Here is an 18,795-nt window from a genome sequence, read left to right on the forward strand (position 1 = left end):
TTGTAGTTAACTTCTCTTTATTTTTTCTCTGTTTTCTCTAAAATGAATGTACATGATCACAATGCCACGCAAGCAATATAATAGGAGACAATAACCAAATATATATATATACTTATATATATAACACAAGGGAAAAGAATAAAGAAAGAAAGAAAAAAGGGTATGGGCAGACACAAACAAGTATCCGGTGAAAAATGCAAAAGCAATCAAAGTTTCTACATGCTACCAGCTCGACCAGGCGTGGGCTTTGGCTTCACCTTTGCCATGTCAACAAGGTCCCCAAATAACTTATCCTCAGGCTTGGAAGGCTTGCCAGATGGTGCATAAGATGAAGAAGAAACCTGGTAGGATGGATTTCTCAACCCACCATCATCTCTAACACATAGGCCATACATTTGCTGCTCAAGGTAAGGAACCGCTTGCTGGCCATAGCCATATCCTGCGTATTGGTTGCCATACATCTGTGGAGGATACATGGAAGCCAGGGGACTAGCTTGCAGATTTGGAACCATGCCCATAAAGGGCATTACACCTCCCTGGATTTGTTGCGGATAAAAACCAAACTGATTGCTTTGACCAACATGGGGGTTAATTGCTGGCACATGGCCATTAGCATTCGGCGGCATGTGGCTAATTGCTGGCATATGGCCATTAGCATTCGGTGGCAAATAAATTCCAACAACCTGGTCATTCCCCATTGCTTGAGGGCTCTGAGGATGTGCAGAACTCTGTACGTGTGTCATGATCACTTGAGTAACTTGCAGTGGTTGTGGATATTGGGAACCAGCTAAAGAACCACCACTATCCGTTGGTTGAGCTTCCCATGGGGGTGGCGGCAATGATCCACCGCTTTGTGAACCTGTTGACCATAAAGGAAAAATGTCAGTAATGCAAGTACTAATGTCCAAATTGGAGAGCACAGATCCTATACATTGCTACTCTCCACAGTATAAGCAATCAATACATCAGCTTGGAAAATACATCGCAGACAGGAAATGCCATAAAGCAATGATCAGGATTCATCATTGCATTGGCTAAAAACCAGAGTGTAATTGCAAAGGATTTGTGCCAAACAAGAATACATTTCAATCCACAAAAATAAAGCATCAGGTTGACCATAAACTGGCGAAGGTGGCTGTTGCTGCTGCGCAACCTGACCATTCCATGCAGGACTGGTGCTTTGGGAATATGGTGGCTGCTCGTAGTGAGGGGACCCCACATTTGACACACTTCCATTAGGGTAAAATCCACCTTGAGGAGATAAAGTTTGTTGCTGTTGAACTTGGGGAGCTAATGGACTAACTGGGCCGTTAACATTGGTTGACTGCACTGGGTGGGCATTAACAGAAGTTGGTGCATTATTGCCATTCGAAAACATATCAAAAAGCACAAGGGCGTTCTGCTGCGACAAAGGACTGGCTGGCTGCTGATCTCCAACAGGCACAAGCGCAAGTGAAGTGTCAGCCTTTGGTGAGTTATAATCATCACCACTGAGCAAGTCAATAGTGGGACCAGCCTTTGCGGGGAGAACTGACCCATTTGATGTAGGGGGTGCAGGAAGCAATAACTGATTCAATGTTTGCGACCCTGCTTCAGCACTAGAAGCAGATCTACAAATATGAAAACATACACAACTGTCAAATAACCAGAAGGCAACTGATAGGTCAGATTCTTGTCAAGTCAACTTGGAATGCATTTGAAATAAATCTTATTTCAAACCAAGAAATGAAAAAAAGAAAACGAAAAGAAACTGATCTCGTTTCTCATTCGCATGGGGAAAGTTCAAGCTATTCATATTCATAAATCAATATCAACATTAAGTCCAAAGCCAAAAACTAAAACCTACAATCTGATTCATCAAAGATGAGATCCAATCAACTGAATACAGTTGTATGAAGTAAACACAAAAAAGGTAGTTTATGATAGTCACATTAAAACTCCCTAATGTGATATCTTACACAGACAGCTGTGACTTCTCTGGCCAAAAAAATAAAAATAAAAATTGACGTTTCAAAATAAATGAGGCAAAGAAGTTCCCCTAGAGTCAGCTAAATTATTGTAACAACTAATACTCGTTTTCAATTCATTGCTGTCCCCAAGAATCTCTTCCTACCAGCAAAAGAGCTAAGATATTAATCCAGTAGATTTTTTTTTTTAAATAATAAAAATATTTCCAGGAACCTCTTGACTCACAATACTTGAAAAGCTATTTGGGATGGTCCAGTAGACTGCTTGCAATAAAATAGCAAACTGTGATGGATTACCCATATTCTTCTATGGTAAAATAAATTATACACGTGCGGAGGAATGCAGCTGATATGAAATGGAAACTAATTTAGAATAATCACGGATAATTGATTACTTCACATCAGTTTGTTTGCTAGAATTTCCCGTATCAACCAAAGGTCCGTCTAAATCAACAAGTGCTCCAGCAGGAGAAGCCTTCAATTTCTCCGGTTGATCTCGATTCAATTTCTCTGGTTGATTTTGTGCCGAAATTCCTGAAGCAATGGCTTCATGCTTGGACAGTAAACGCTGCAAATCATCATTCAGAGCTAGTCCTTGGCACAGCAGTGATTCATCGCTGAAATAATAGAATAAGTCATCACAATAGATCTGTTGACATTTGAACAGAGAGAAATACAGATGTAACCAATCAAATATGTACAGTATAATACAATAAAATGATTATAACAATCATTATATCCAAGTATCACAAAAATATATATCTGGCCGTACAAAGTTGAGTTGACCAGTTGAACCACTCTCTGTTTATATGTTTGACACTGTTCCACCAAATCAACAATAACCTCCTGCCTAAGCCCCTGAAATAGAAACAATAATCTTATTTTAAATGCGCACGGAGAAACACAATTAGAGCATGTTTGTCAGTGGGTTCAAGAGGTCAAATAAGCTAAAAGCATCTCATTCAGTTTACAAGCTAGACCAATGAAGTTTTTCTTTCCCCCTGGTAAAAATACAATTTTCATTTCTCCAACTGCTTTTACGTTTTTGTCTTAATGGGAACTTTGAGCTGTGGAAGAGGATATATACTAGAAGGAGCAAACCAAATGATGGAAAATTAGGAAACATTTGCTTGATGTTTTAGTAATTTATTTTTATGACTTTAATTTCATTAGGCTTTCTTAGATTGTGCCTTTTTAGGGTTGATGATAGTGGTGCTCAGCTCCATCATGTTCCTGTTCTACCCCATCCATCTATTACGCCAACTTGTGCAGAAATTGTTGCTGTTATGAAAGATCATATTGTTCTCTCTCCTTATGACCCCTTCTACCATTACTGATGCATAAGAATAATATAGAAAGGAGAGAGAAGGAGAGGAGAGAGAGAAGGAACAGAGAGATAAGAGGGAAAGAGAGAAGCATAGTACAGAGAAGAGAGAGAGAGAGAGAGAGAAAGAAGAGAGTCTGGGTAATATGATCAATTCATAAGAATAGCCAAAAGCATAAGGATTACAAAGATATTTGTAATATTTATAGGCTCCTAATCCTTGTAACTACCCAAGGGTTATTTCCCTTAACTAACGCTAATTAACTAACAGCAACTAACTTTTTAATATTACAATTACATAGCAATACCCACCTCCCAAAAGACCTTTTCCCTCAAGGTCATGGACAGCAATTTTAGGGAACTTTTGCTGAAATATTGAAAAGAGAGCACTACACTCTTGGAAGCTACTGTTCACTATCACTGTGCGCTGTCATTGCTCACTGTTGATGCCGGAATAAATAGCAGAAATTCATTCAGACTTGACCCAAACAGCAATGAATAAAGTCCGGCATATATTTTTCTAAATTATTTGGGCTCATGTAAATGATATTGGCCCTATTAATTGACTCGTGAGCCCATATACTAATAGTAGATGATAGCTGGCACCCACTAAGACCACAAAGGCAATGACCATTTGACATAGAAGAAATCTGTCTTTGACCTATGCACCCACCTGTGCAATACCTCTACCGAGCTAACACCTGTCCATATGCCCAGTCATGAGGGACCTTACCCATGCTGCTACACTTTTTGTCTTCTTCCTTACTTTTAGTAGTTGGTACCATCTTCGCGGGTCCCACCAAAACAAAGAGATGGTTGCTTTTGACTTTTCAGCACTTCAGGCACATCCCCACATGATCTTCTGAGCAGTAAAATCAAAAAAGTCACCCAGAAAAACAGTAACACATAGTATTTCAAGAACAAAAACAGTCTGCAATGGAGAAACTAGAGAAGACAGCAACAGTGACACCCCAGAAACAATAGACAACAATGGAGAAGCTTGCAGTGGAGGCAGAAAAACAGAAATAGGTCACAACGGGTTGATCAAAAATAGAGGCGAAGAGAAAGTTGAAATAGAGGGTGATGGTAGCTTTGCAAGTGGGCAACACTGATGTTTCAAACAATGGTGGGTACCCAAACTCAAGTCAAGATTGACAGTTTTACCCACACCATCAGTGAAGGAGCTTGAGAAGTCATGTTTAGAGATGCTCGAGCCTACTTCACCTTCCAACTCACACAAAGAAACCTTCTTAAAACCATCGACTTGCAGTTCTTACACTAATAAGGAAGACCCAACTTCAACTTTAATTGTTCTAGTTGTGGGATCCCCATGATTCCTAATGCCATTCTTGGCTTGCTAATTCCCACAATCTTGTAGAAGTGTACTTCCTTCAGCCTTCTCCAAAAGCTCTCGTGACCCATAATTATCTTTAAGTGCTCATGCCTTCTTTTCTGCCTGATGCGTTAGCATGATTTCTTGCATTCTTGCAAGACTTCTAGCTTCTTGCATCGTTCTTGGTTTGAAGAGATGCACTGGCTCTACAAGTTCTGGCTTGAGCCCGGCCACACACGCAGAAACCAAATATTTTTCTTGCAATTTTAATCTGCTGGTGTGGCTATGAAAGAATTCATTGAATTCTTTCACACTCCCCCGTTGACGAAGCTGCATCTAGTGGTCATCCTCATATTGGAATGAATGGTGTGCCATGGCCGAGGATGACTGGCTCTGATACCACTGATGAATAAGAATAATATGGAAAGGAGAGAGAGAAGGAACAGAGAGATAAGAGGGAAAGAGAGGAGAATAGAACAGAGAGAAGAGAGAGATACGAGAGTCTGGGTAATATGATCAATCCATAGGAATAGCCAAAAGGATAAGGATTACAAAGATATCTCTAGTATTTATAGGCTCCTAATCCTTGTAACTACCCAAGGATTACTTCCCTTAACTAACTCTAACTAACTATCAGTAACTAACTTTTAACATTACAATTACATAACAATTACGTTGTTCGTTGGAACTTGGAAAGATGTTAAAGATTCAGATGCTGCTTGGACCACTGAAGAGGAGTCTCTCCACTTAAATCTTCCTTTTCTCTCTACTTCTCCCACCTTCTTCTCTTTCTCCATATATTTCTGTTTCTCCCTTGTCCTACATCACCAAGCCACATAGGAGCTGCTACTTAAAAGACCTACACCAGAACAAAGAAGGGCCAGGCCCAAGCCAAGAAGCATACTAATTTAGCTAGGGAAGGACAGGAGAGGCGAAGCCGAGAATAACTACAATTCCTACATAGTCAGGCAATGCAAAGACGTTTGGAGAGAGAGGGGTATTAGGGAAAGGAGGTGCTTGAGGGGACTCTTAGAAGTGCAGGTCTGGCTAGGGAGACAGCCTGGTCTCTCAAACACTAGGCTTGGGGAGGGAGGCAGCCGCCGCCGCCGCCATCATCTTTGGATGCTGTTTTCTTTATATTTGGGTACTTTAGGCATTGTAAGCAGGTTCTAGCTAATTCAGTAGTCCTCTCCTAAGTTGGAGTTCCATCAACTTCTAACTCAATCAGCATGACTCAAATTTCCACGTTTCTCAGATATTCCGTGCCTTATAAATGATTGTATATTAATATATAAATAATTACAATAACAATATGTATCCATGCCATTGCATTAAAAAATTTCAACTTCCTGTAACCAGCAGTCACACAAAAATATAATTTTCAGTATTTACACCTAAATGACTATAAGGGGAAAGACAAATAGAAAGTCAGGTACAGTCTTTTGTAGATAAAAAGATAACTTTGAACTATTCAAATTATTTAGGGAAGAAAAAGAAAAGCGCACAAATTCAAAACAAAAGGTGTAATTAAGCAATCTCTTCACTAGTATACCTCAACCAGTAGCACAGTGACCAAAACCTTAAGCTTTTTTATCCCTGCTAAAAAAAATTTTATCATATATTTATTTCATCAAATTTCAGGTTCATATCAAGCAACTTACTTCCTTGTTACTAGGGTCTAAAGCATTCAGCATTTCTGCAAGTACATCCATAATGCCACGTGCATTCTGAATTTCCGTCAAGCTGACAATACAGACTTCAATTAAAAATGATAATAATAATAATAAGTGGTAACCAGTCCAAAGCATTTTGATCTTCTCCAACATAATAGTCATTGCTGATAAAAATACCTGTAGAAATACAGAAAGTACCAAGGGCATTGTACAATAAAGTATAACAAGTTTCTTGCAATGGGAGTAGTTAAGAGGGCAAGTAAAATTTCCTAATCAAGCCATTTGCTTCTGTTTAGTTCAAACATATATATACATATAGCTTCCTGGGAAATTGGAACACAACTTTGTGAATAAAACGTTAGGAAATTGTACTTCCCAAGTGTTTTATGTCAATATTTCAAGAAAAAAAAAAACCTCCATAATTAAAATATCTAAACTTAAAATAAGGGTATTTATACTTTTAACATGCGATAATGAAACTTTTGGACTCTCAAGTTTGCCTCAATCGTCGATTTGATCCTTAAAATTTACTCTTTATCAATCAAGTTCCCAAAGTTTCATAGCCTTGCACAATTAGTCTTTATGGTTTGAAGGAGGAAAAACACCATTAGAATTGTGCTAACATGGGTAATGGAATAATGAGTTGGAAGATGTGTAGAGTAGTTGGAAGACGTTAGAATCAGTATTATTTCCCTTTCAAACTATAAGAACAAATTATGTATAGTTATGAAACTATATAAATTTTATTGATAAAGATTAAATTTAAGGCACCAAATCAATAACTGAGGCAAACTTGAAGGACAAAATATTTCATTAACCCTTTTAATATTAAAATTTACAATATTTATTTAAAAGATTAATTTCAACTTCTCAAGAAATAAAATATTAAACAAACAAGTTGTACATGAACTTATTGAGAAGCCTAGAAAGTATACTTCTCAAGAAGGATAATCATTTGAACCAAGCAACCCGTGAAACTACATGTATCCCAATGTATAGATCTTAATGCTCGATTTCTTAGACAATAGAAGCTCTTGAAATAAAAAGGGACAAGTAGATGCATCAAAGCTTAAATTCTCATTCATACCATATAAGGGAGCCTCAAAATAAAATAATCAATCATTTTTTTTTTTGCACAGAAGGTAAGAATGATGAAAATACTGTTTGAAACCGAAGTAGTGTGTAAAATGGCAAGGTTAATTTTATACATACATATATATAAGTAGCTTCAAATGGAATATATGTGCTCCACAAGAAAAGCTTCTATGGAGGACAAACATGAGAATGCTACTTAACCACATTAAATGTATGTACAGTAAAAACTTTTCCAACCCTCTTAGGTCATAAGTCATCAGGGCAAAATCTAAACATCACTTGAAGTTAGAGGAGATATAAATATAAGTCAATGGATCACAAACAAGAGCCAGACATGGTACCTTAAGGTTGGAAAATCATGTCCTGCAGAAGACTCAGCCGTGTCCTGCCGAAAATCAGAATTGCGAAGATTTTGAGGATATGATGCCAATGTTTGTGTTTGTGGAGGTGTGAATACAGGCACAGATTGCTCAGACCTCTGAGGGAATACTGCCCCTGCGCGCTGAAATGACAAATTTAATCAATTTTCCATGGTCAATGTGAATATCAAGTGTAATCAGTGAAATTTTATTAGCATTCAGATGAGAATATTCTGTTGTTCTTTTTTTTGGAGGGGACTAAATACTATAATGAACTTTTTCTTCCCTTGAGTAACTTCATAGTCAACATACCAGCAGTTCTTGGTATGCAGCATAGTACTGAGGATATCTTGCCCTTGGTCCACCAAATGCCTCTTGCCAAGTATCTATCAGAATGAGTATCTTGTCTCTGACATGAATATCAGGCTTCAATTGACATCATAAACAGCATTAACATATTGTACTAATGAGAAACCTGCTATAAGACAGAGCAGAACAGTAATGTCTTAAAACACATACCCTCTTTTGGCTATTCTCACCATCTCATGAAGAACATCTCTCTCTGCAACATGCATGTGAACTATGTCCCCACAATTTTTTATAATCGTCTCCAGTAGCTAGAATATAGAAGACCAATACAAAACGAAATGAGCTTGTCTGATTGTTATAATTGCATATCCAGACAAGAGAGAATGTTTCCGATATGAACAAACACCATTTAGACTGCTAAGCTACCCTCAAAGCAACCTTGATACAGAAGGCCTAGGTAAGATTTCATTTCATCAAGTCCTTAGCACCATATCACGAAAATTTGCACAGTTATTTAACAATCAATATGAAGATAACAAGATCTACTGGCATTTACATCCTTCATCAAAGCAATGCTCAGGAATTGATCTACTTTCAGTCATATGAAAAAAGTTTATTGAGTCAAAATGAAATCTAAAAAAGAAATTGATGAAAAGATACATAATCTAAAAACACCTTGAGCAATATTAAAATCTGAATGATCCAGGAAGTGAGCTAACGCTTACTGTTAGTGCAAGAAGTTGAACTTTTGAATTCTTACTTCCAATCTTCTTCTTTATACCTTTAACAACATCCTTTGCTTGCCTGATAAATCATATCAAAACTGAGTTCTCAGATTCTGGAAATATAAACAAAGAGAAAACTCAAAATCAAATATAATATTCCACTTAGACATCCACATCCCTAAAACAAAGCAACTGGCTAGGCTACCGGGCTGTTTAACAATCAGTGTGAGGGGCTAATAACTAAGTGTTGTTTCATTACAAAACAATATTATTTATAGAAATTGCCCGCAGTCAACTTCAAGGCATCAGACATCATGATCACATATACATTTACATATATCACCTACCTAGGGACAAAGTCACAGAGTTAGGAGTCAGGGTGTGCATTTTTTTTTTTTTTTGGGGGGGGGTTTGGGCCCCCCGGGACTACACTCTTACTCTTCAACTAATTTAACCAGTTCCGAATTTAAACTGCACATCCGAAACATGGCCAAAAATGCATTAAAAAAACGAAGGTAGTAAATTTTTTTGTACAAGAATGCATAGCCCTTCATTCCATACAAGGAAACCAGCAACTTATAGAAAGTAGTGGGTAGAATCATGATAGAAAGCACGCAAATGCATGATCATATCATCATGGACAAACTTGCAGAACCCAGCAAAAGCATAAAGGCATCAAATATCAGCCCATAGCCTAACCGTTCAAGTTCACGAAGTTTAAGAGGCAATCAAAAACTTATTACCGAATCCCATTATATAAGAAGCACATAACAATAGATGCATTCAATACCAAAGAAAAGGAAAGGAAGCCTGCTGGCAACGCAGGACACTTCTGGTTAAATTTGCAGATATTGTTAATTTTGTTGACCGATCAGCATTGTCGCAGTGCAGAAGTGAATTAGCAACAACAAAACATAAGAAAATAAAGAAGAATTAGCAGAGAAGACAGCGCCACTTATTGACACTAAATCCCGCTCTGAAGTTTAACTCACGCATCAATCCGAAATCCCAGTACAAAAAAGAGATTTCAATCACAATTTTCTATCCGGTAATTTCCCAAAAACCACAGAGACAGCAAGTGTTCAGTAGAAACGCCAAAATTCGTATGCCAGAGAATGAGAAGAAGACAACGGCTCCGCATAAGCTCATGTATTTGGATTGATAAGAAAACGAAGGGAGTGAGGATTCGGAGTTGCGCTTACGTAGGGTCACGATTCAGCATGTCACAGATCTCGAGGTTCATAGCCCAATCAGGGCCGATAAGCATGTCGCTCGTGGCTCGTTCCACCATGGAATTCACCATCTCTCTCACCAAAGATGCTACCAAAAAGAGATGGATAATCTACCGATGAACATAAACACGATCGAAGATTATTCGGTATTCCGGACGTATCACGGAATAAGCCGGCCTCACACTTTCTCTCTCTAAAACAATATGCGTCTCTATCCCCTGATATTTGCTCGTTAGTTTCTCGATTTCAGTTGAGGTAATTTTTCAGGGAAACAAACTCAGATATCAGAATTGGAAGTGAAGAAATTACGCTCCCTGTCGAAACTGCCACGTGTCAAGCTTATCGGCGTGCTTCCCCCTGATGCCGTTTCTTTTGCCGACCACTTTGATCTGACGGTGCTGACCAAATTGAATCCTAGGTTTACTGAAGCCACGTTTGCAAGCCTTTCATATAAGTTGCAACCTGAGCCTAATGATTTCCTTTATCTAGTCAACTGATTCTGGTCAAATGTTTCATTTCTTGTGGGCGAAAATCGATTCATGAGGTATTTGAGATTTGACTATAGAAATATAAAAATTTTAAAACTTACTGTGTTTGTATATTCAGATTTCCAAAGGTCGTGAAAAAATTAAGAACGTGTTCATATAATATCTTAACAGGTTGTTTTCATGACTTTTCTTTCAAAATTTTCACAAATTATATTTGATATTTTTATTTTTAAAAATAATCTTTCCGCATTCCATAACATGAGCTTTCTTGAGAAGCTACCGCAGTTATTTGGTTTCTTTTGGAATTAATTTATCGCCTTGAATTATATAAGATAAAAAAATTATATATTTAATATTATACATTTAAGGTGCTTGTATTTAATTAAATCAGGATATGTGAATCTTTATTATAAAAAATTTACATGTCCTAATTTAATTGAATATAAATATATTAAGTATATAAAATTAATTAAATTTTGTCCAGGTAAAAATAAAAAAGGATGCTTTAAATATGAAATGTCATGTGTGTGCCGAGATCAAAATTAATGATAGAAGATAAAAAAATTAATGATGAAAGATGATTGATGTTAAGTAATTTAAATTTCTTGATTTTACGAAGCATTCTGGTCCGAGCTTAGAAGGAATACAATATTGCGCAAACAGTATAGGTGGTTTAAAATTTATCTAAAAAATGCAACTTGTTAAACTTTTTTATACAATATACTCCCTCCTTTAAGATATTTTTCGATGAGTTATATTTAAAAAATATAATGTATTTTTAATTTTTTAAAGTATAATTATTGCTTTTAAAAAAAATATTTCTATTAATAATGACCTTATATTTATTATAAAGTGCTTAGTAAAAATAAATATAAAAATATAAAATTAGTTTAAAATAGATAATTTACTTTATTATAAAGTAATATTTAATTAAAAATATTTTATTTTTAAAGGAACGTAGTATTTGTTGGCCAGCATAACTTTTTTTGTAATAGGGTAAAATCCTTGCGTTGACAATCAACTGGGGAGTCACTAAAGCATCACGGCGGAGTTTTTTCTTTTTTTTTTTTGAGACCAAAATGAATCAATTTTATTAATTGTCAAAAAGAATATTACTCATACTAATAGTCAAAATCAAAAAAAAAATCTTGAAAAAAACTTATTAATACAACCTAACACAAAACTCACAAAAGCCAAAAAAAAAAACAAATAAACTAAAGAAACGACAAGATTAACCAATAGAGACACACTTAACATTGGCAAAATCATTGCCATTCAAGGAGCCTGCACCTAAAATATAACACACCAATTTTTTTTTTAAATAATTTAACTCAACCATAGTTGTATTACAGCCACCCAACACATTTTTATATCAATAATTTCAATATAAATACTTTATAATTGGCTTCAACTCACACACTATAACATTTCAGATAAATTTTTACCTCCCACATGCCATTAGGCTAAATCACATTTGTCCATCCTTATACTCCCAACAAGTAAACTAAATCACATTTGTCCATCCTTATACTCCCAAAAAGTAAAATAAGCAATTTAGTCAATTTTCAACACAAGCCAGTTATTTGACTTTATAATCATGCTATTTTAATCAATTCAAAGTAAACCTAATATTAAAATTACATTCATTCAAATTGTGTCAAAAATAGAAATAGTTTGAAAGGCATGATTACATTTATATATTCATATAATTGACAATAAACAAAAAGCCCTAATATTGGCAATATAACACATTATAAATCATGAATTAAATACCCAAAAGAGACAGTGGATCTATACCACTAAGCCTCTGGGACTCTCCACGTGTCACTCGTGGCTCTTCTCCTGAAAATTGTTAGCCACATAATGAGACTCAAAAGTCCCAGTAACCAAAGCCAATTTATGATAGTGTATACAAACAGTTAAGTGTGTGCTTACTAAGTGAGAATTAAAAATAATATAATTCCAACAAATATAAGAAATATTACAATATACACAAACAATCATCCTTATATCCCTCCATTAACCTCGAGCCGTAGCCCTCACTTGGTGCTAAATTACCCGGCCAAAAGTAAATTAGCCTGAGCCCTTACAAGTCACCTATTGAGCTCCAATAGGGGCGTACCACGTGGCACATAAATACAACAATAATAGCAAGTCTCCCAACACCTCCCACAATAATTAAACAAATTCATAATAATATTGCACAATTATACAATATTACAAAATTCATAATTTTCTCAATAATCACTCAATTAATAAGAAGTAACACTAATCACAAATTAAAAGCATGATTACCTTGTGGCTTTTTCAATAAATTATTCCTTAAAATTTCTCTCTCACCACAATCTTCACCAGTAATACAATCTACAAATAACATATTATTTATAAATATTAGTTTCAATTTTTGAAACTAATAAAATAATTCTAATAATAGAATTAAAAATATAACATAATTCCTAATCTCAATCTTAATACAAATCTATAGTTAATACTATTAAGTAAAATTTTTAACTCCTCTTTTAATTATCAATAAACATTAATAATCTAAAAATCAACTTCTAAACTAATTTCTATTATCAAAATTTTTTTTTATTTCATAAATTCGTACCTAAAATACCCAAAAATTAAAAATTGAGTCTCTAGCTTAGAATCATAATCCTATAACCATAATAATTCATTTCTCTTACTTAGTGGATCATCAATAAATTTATACTCTAGAACATTTATTATACTACTGACAACCTCAAAAATCATATTTATTCAACATAAATTCATCTTTCCTCTTAAATTTTCTACCACTACAAACTCAGAAACCAAAGAAGAAGGATGACTAAGAAAAAATTTTAGAACACTTACTTGGTCTTGAAAAGCTTAAAATCACACCCTAAATATCCTATTAAAAACTCTTACCTTAAAAATTTAGATATTTTGCACCGGCGACTCGCTTCTCTCCGCCTCAGCTCGCGCGCAGGAAAAGAATTGAAGAAATGAAAGGAAACGGGTGAGTTTTATAAAAATTTAGTGGGTCCCACATCTTTTTTTTATTATTTCTTCTCTCCTCTCTCCCTTTTTTTTTATTATTATAATATATATATAATGATGGCACGCGGAAACGCCGAAAATCATTTGTTCTTCTTCTTCTTCCTCTTTTTTTTTAATACGTTTTCTCCTTTTTTTATTATAATAATAATTTAATAATATTTTTTTATTTTTTTTTATTTTTTTAATTTTTTTAATTTTTTTTTAGAATTATATCCTAAGTTAGATTTAATAATCATCTCTTACTAATTTTCTTACCTCTAAATATTATTTTTTTTAAATTTCTATTAACCCAAATTAACTATTAAAATTTAAATTGGAATGTTACATAAAACATACGAGAGAGGAGATGGAGCTCTAAAGAACCAACCTTGCGGATCCATCATCCTAGCACCGCGAGCTGCAAGTAAATCCGCAGCAGAATTACCTTATCTCGCAACCAAAGCAAAATCCACACAACCAACAAAATCTTTAAGCAGCAATAGCTCCTCTAAAATAGTCAAACATCACCAATCATAGCCCTTCGCAGAATTGAACAACAAAGCTGTAAAGAAAAATTCACAACAAAGCTCAATACAAACCTTATAGTTTTGGAAACTTCTGCATGCCAAAAAGGCCTATTTTACTGCCAAACACTTAGCCATCAAACTCGAATTAGCTCGAACTGCGACATTAAAATCCCCAAGAAAATTCCTTCTATAATCTCTACAAACAACTCCCACTTCTACATAATTATTATGAGGAAGAAAAGCAGCATCACAGTTAATCTTCACAATACCCAACTCAGGTGCAACCCAACAATTCCTCTGTTTACATTCTGGATTTTTTCTCACTTTATTCAAATCAGGCACAACTTGAACACAATAAAATTCTTTCGCCAACCTAACAACATTATCAACAACTTTTTTAGGATCTACCTAGATGCCCTTAAAGATAAAATCACATCTACACTTCCAAATCTCCCAACACATTACTGTAATGAGAGCTTTCTCCTCATCTTTCCGCCCCCTCACCTGCAAAAACATGTATTCCAACCAAGCAGGAACATTACAATTTATACTACAGTCAAATACAATATTCAAAGGTCATCTAAACCAACATGCGGCAGTCCAAGGACTAAAAAAGAGTAAATGTTCAATAGTCTCCACTTCCTCATTACACACCAAACACAACGAAGATTGAGAACATTTTCTCTTGAATAAAACCTCAGCAGTGGCTAGTGCACCATTCAAAACCCTCTGCATAAAATGTTTCACCTTTGGAATTATATCAAGGTCCCGAATACATCTCCACAACAGTCTAGGAATTTGATATGAGGAACCAAGCCTCTCAATCACCTTTTCAACCTTCATTTCTTTGGCGAACTTATAGCCAGATTTAATAGAATAAAATCCCTCTTTGCTTGCACTCCAAATGAGTACATCATCACAAGCCCTAGTAGGAATTTGAATTTGAGAAATCATATCAACCTCAAGTTGAGTAATTTTGTTTCTAATTAATTCCAGATTCCAACTACCATTGGCAATCATACTGGCCACAGTTAAAGTTTTATCAAGACCAAATAATTGAACAGATAGTAACTTTCCACACTCTAACTCTGGAATCCACCTATCAGTCCAAACCTTCACCTTATAGCCTGGCAGAGATAGATCCTTTTTTTTTGGGGGGAGCAGGGGCGCGTGAAATCTTGATGTGTTAAGCATTATAAACAAATACGTGCGTGGCATGAATGATTGAAAATTTCAAATAAAGTTTTTATATTCTCCTGTAATTTTTGCTTAGGAGCTGAGTATTCATTGATTTCATTCATCATGTCGTTATACTATCATCATTTTCCTGTACACGCATGCAGCATGTCCATTGGTTGGCCTATAATTTGGCTGCCTGCCTCATGTCGTCGTCAATGATATGGAGCTCAAAAGTTTGGAATTTGTAAATTTATTCCTTATATCATCTAAGTGTTGTTTGTATTTCAATTGGATATAATTAATTATAAAAATAATTAATTAATGTGATTAATTTTAATCATAATTGATTATGTTATAACGCAATATATTTTAATATTGAAATTGATTTTAACTGTATAAATTATCATTAAAAATATTATTTTTAAAAATTAAATTATTGATAAAGTTGTATTTAATATTAATAAATTTGTTAAACTTTATTTAACACAATTATGAATTATTGACAAATTATTTATTATTAACATAGTAAAATGGGAACTAGAAGCAGATATGAATAGATTAACAAAAAATTGATTTTAGCATGTTTGATCGATTATGTCATTATTATAAGATTTATAAAAGCTTGCAATATTTTTGTGCCGTGAAGAATATTATTTGTCTCACAGCTCTGTGCAAACATGGTGTGTAGTCTTTGTTGCTTGTTAACATAATGCAAAGAGGATGAATGATGTAATGAATAGAATCATGATATTTTTTTGGGAATTTGCTAATTCTGACTAGTTTGAAATATTTTGAAGAAGAAATTTTGTTATTCTCTTTTCCATTTGGCTGCGTTAATTCAGGGTGAGTGCTTTCCTTTCCTCGTCTAGATGGGAAAACAAGAGAGAGATGATGAGTACACAGTCTATAAAATTTGTCTCCGTTTCCCTCCCATTACTCCCTTTTTAAAACAGAAGATTAAGGAATTCGGGGAATAACTAAGATTATGTGTAGTATATATATGTTAGAATTAGGAAGATGCAAATAAAAAAGGATACAGGACTTGCCAAAGTGTGTTTGGTGTGATATAATCACAATTTTTTAGAATCTCGATTCCTATAAACTCATTAGAACTAGTTTCCACATTATAGCTCATGAAATCATATTTTCTAGTGTATATCCATTATACTCTTATCTCATTTCCATATGAATCACATTGAAAGACGATGATATTTATCATCAACCCACCTACATTCACCCGCCCAATGATAACATCAATGACTACGATATACAAGTAATAGAATTTATAGGTTTGCGGATATTTCATGGTAAAGACCTCTTAGCTATGTTGAGTGGTGGCTTCCCCCTCGGTAGGGCGGCAACGATGTCCTTGTAGATATTCCATGAAAGCTGCACAATTTTATCTTTAAACAGAGTATTTTTGTAATCAAGCTTATCTCATCCACGATAATTATTAGATATTACTATAACTTGTCGATTTATTTAGACAAATGTATTGTACCATGAGCACTTCCTTTTGATCATAAATAAATAACTAATTGATAATTATGTATTACAATTATTCTACACAGTACACACACATAGATGGGCCTGATAAAACAAGTAAAAGTCAATTGATCTCATTGCTATCAAACTTTCGAGTTGACTTTACGAGTTTATTGATTTTATGTTTCTAACTTATAAAATCATGTTAATTTACTTATAAACTCGAACTAAATAAAACTCAATTAAATTCATGAGTTGACTTTAAAAGTTTACTGTGTTTACATTTATAAGTTATAAAATCATATCAATCAACTCATAAACTCGTTAAATAAGATAAATATGTATTATGTAAAACTTGATTCATAAGAATAATAGAATCTGGTTTCATGAAAAATAAAACTGAAAAAAACAAAAACTAATATTAATGCAAAAAAAATAAAAAATACCAAAAATAAATTGCTCTATTTTAAAATTTTTATGTTGAGTATAATAATCTATGGATGTGGATAAATTTAATTTTAATAATTTATATTTAAAATATATTTAAATTAAATTATGATCACAATTTATATTTTAATTATTTAAACATATACTTTTAAAGGCTATTTATTAATAGAAATAAAGTCTTACAAGTTTACGATTTGAATCTATATTTTAAATTTTTATTTTTATAATAAATTTATATAAAATCATGAGTTTAACAACCTTTTGATCTATAACATGTTATTTAAATAAATTCCAAGGCCTTGTTATCCCAATTATGTCCAAGAATGAGATATGATTGGCAACTAAAATTTCTAATTAAAATACCGAGTAACCACTGTCTTAAAAAAGGGACTAGAAATTTGTAGTTGGCCCAGTAATCACCTTGGGCCTTGGTCAACTATAACATTTGAGAGTGATATAACTTTTAGCAAGTCTTATATTTATAAATTAGTCATTATTGATCAAGAACTCATTTTCATGAAGTTGAGAAGGATAAAGGAGCTTATTGAGCTTTTCAAGACAATAATGATTTTATTGTTTTTACTAATCCTCCTATAAGATACATGATCATTTTAAATTATAATATGACTTGATTTTTATATCTTTTATATGGTTCTCGTTATAGCCTTGTATTTAAGGGGGGGGAGGACAAAGGAACATGTTTAAATGTGACAGAGCGGCAATGACACAATTTATGGTGTGCATGGCGACGTGTGTGTGTATATATATATATATATATAAACAAACATGAATGGAAACTAGCAATATGTAACTATAAGATTAATCGCTCAAAAAATTTAACATCATTTAAAGGATTATCTTTCTTTAAATAATATTTTTTTCATATATACTTTTAAGAATTGAATCTTAAAATAATGTTTAAGGAGTACAAATCATTAAATGTCACATCCACTCTCCGGAACTAGTTTAATATTGTTGAACGAGACCAGGACGGGAAGAATCATAGAACGCAATAGTTACAAAGGAAAACCGAACCACAGGAGCAGCCCACGGTGGTTGTTTACAGCTCTGATTCATAGCAAAGCTTGTATTCAGTGTATAACACCATCCTCTCCTTTCCCAATTTTTTCATGGTTACTCATCTCTTGCTGATTCCATTTTCTCTGCATTCTTCCTTGCTTCTTCCTCGGTCTCAGGAGCTTCAATCGCCCCCATTCTTTTGCACAACATGAAAGAAGCTTGAATACAAAGATTATTCATTAACTTGCATTTCAATTTTGCTCACGCCTTTCATGCCATGGAGAGATATCTGCACATACCTGGAAACCAAAAAATTGTTCCGAACAAAATGAACTAGAGCGAAACTAAAATTAATATACACGCTCATCATTCTATTTTTTGTATCAAAAATTAATTAGAACAACATAAATATAACTTCTATAATAGTAGAATAATTATGTTATTTGATGGATACGCACACTATCTAATTTTATTTTCTTTTTCTCAAGCAAAGAACCTGTGATATTTGCCTGTTTTTTTATTTTTCTCTTTCTCTGCGTTTTTATTTCTCTATTGCTTTTTCTGGCAAAAAAAAAAAAAAAATTCTCTACTGCTTTTTCCTGGCACACCAA

The 18,795-nt window shown here is 34.1% G+C and overlaps 1 protein-coding gene across 1 annotated transcript; it reads right to left on the bottom strand.

Moving 5' to 3' along the window:
- Positions 1–10,281, bottom strand: LOC129302114 (TOM1-like protein 9). The gene is made up of 10 exons (XM_054940791.1): positions 9,988–10,281; positions 8,786–8,864; positions 8,267–8,368; positions 8,064–8,177; positions 7,734–7,894; positions 6,286–6,367; positions 2,740–2,825; positions 2,363–2,584; positions 1,117–1,610; positions 1–859 (listed from the first exon to the last, which is right to left on the bottom strand). Exons 1-10 carry the CDS (start codon positions 10,086–10,088, stop codon positions 216–218), a joined length of 2,085 nt encoding a protein of 694 aa, XP_054796766.1. The 5' UTR covers positions 10,089–10,281; the 3' UTR covers positions 1–215.
- Between the last annotated feature and the right edge of the window lie 8,514 nt (positions 10,282–18,795).

Source organism: Prosopis cineraria, unplaced genomic scaffold (assembly GCF_029017545.1).
Source record: "Prosopis cineraria cultivar Desert tree isolate PC_DT_omini unplaced genomic scaffold, ASM2901754v1 PC2, whole genome shotgun sequence".
Classification (NCBI taxonomy): Eukaryota; Viridiplantae; Streptophyta; class Magnoliopsida; order Fabales; family Fabaceae; genus Prosopis; species Prosopis cineraria.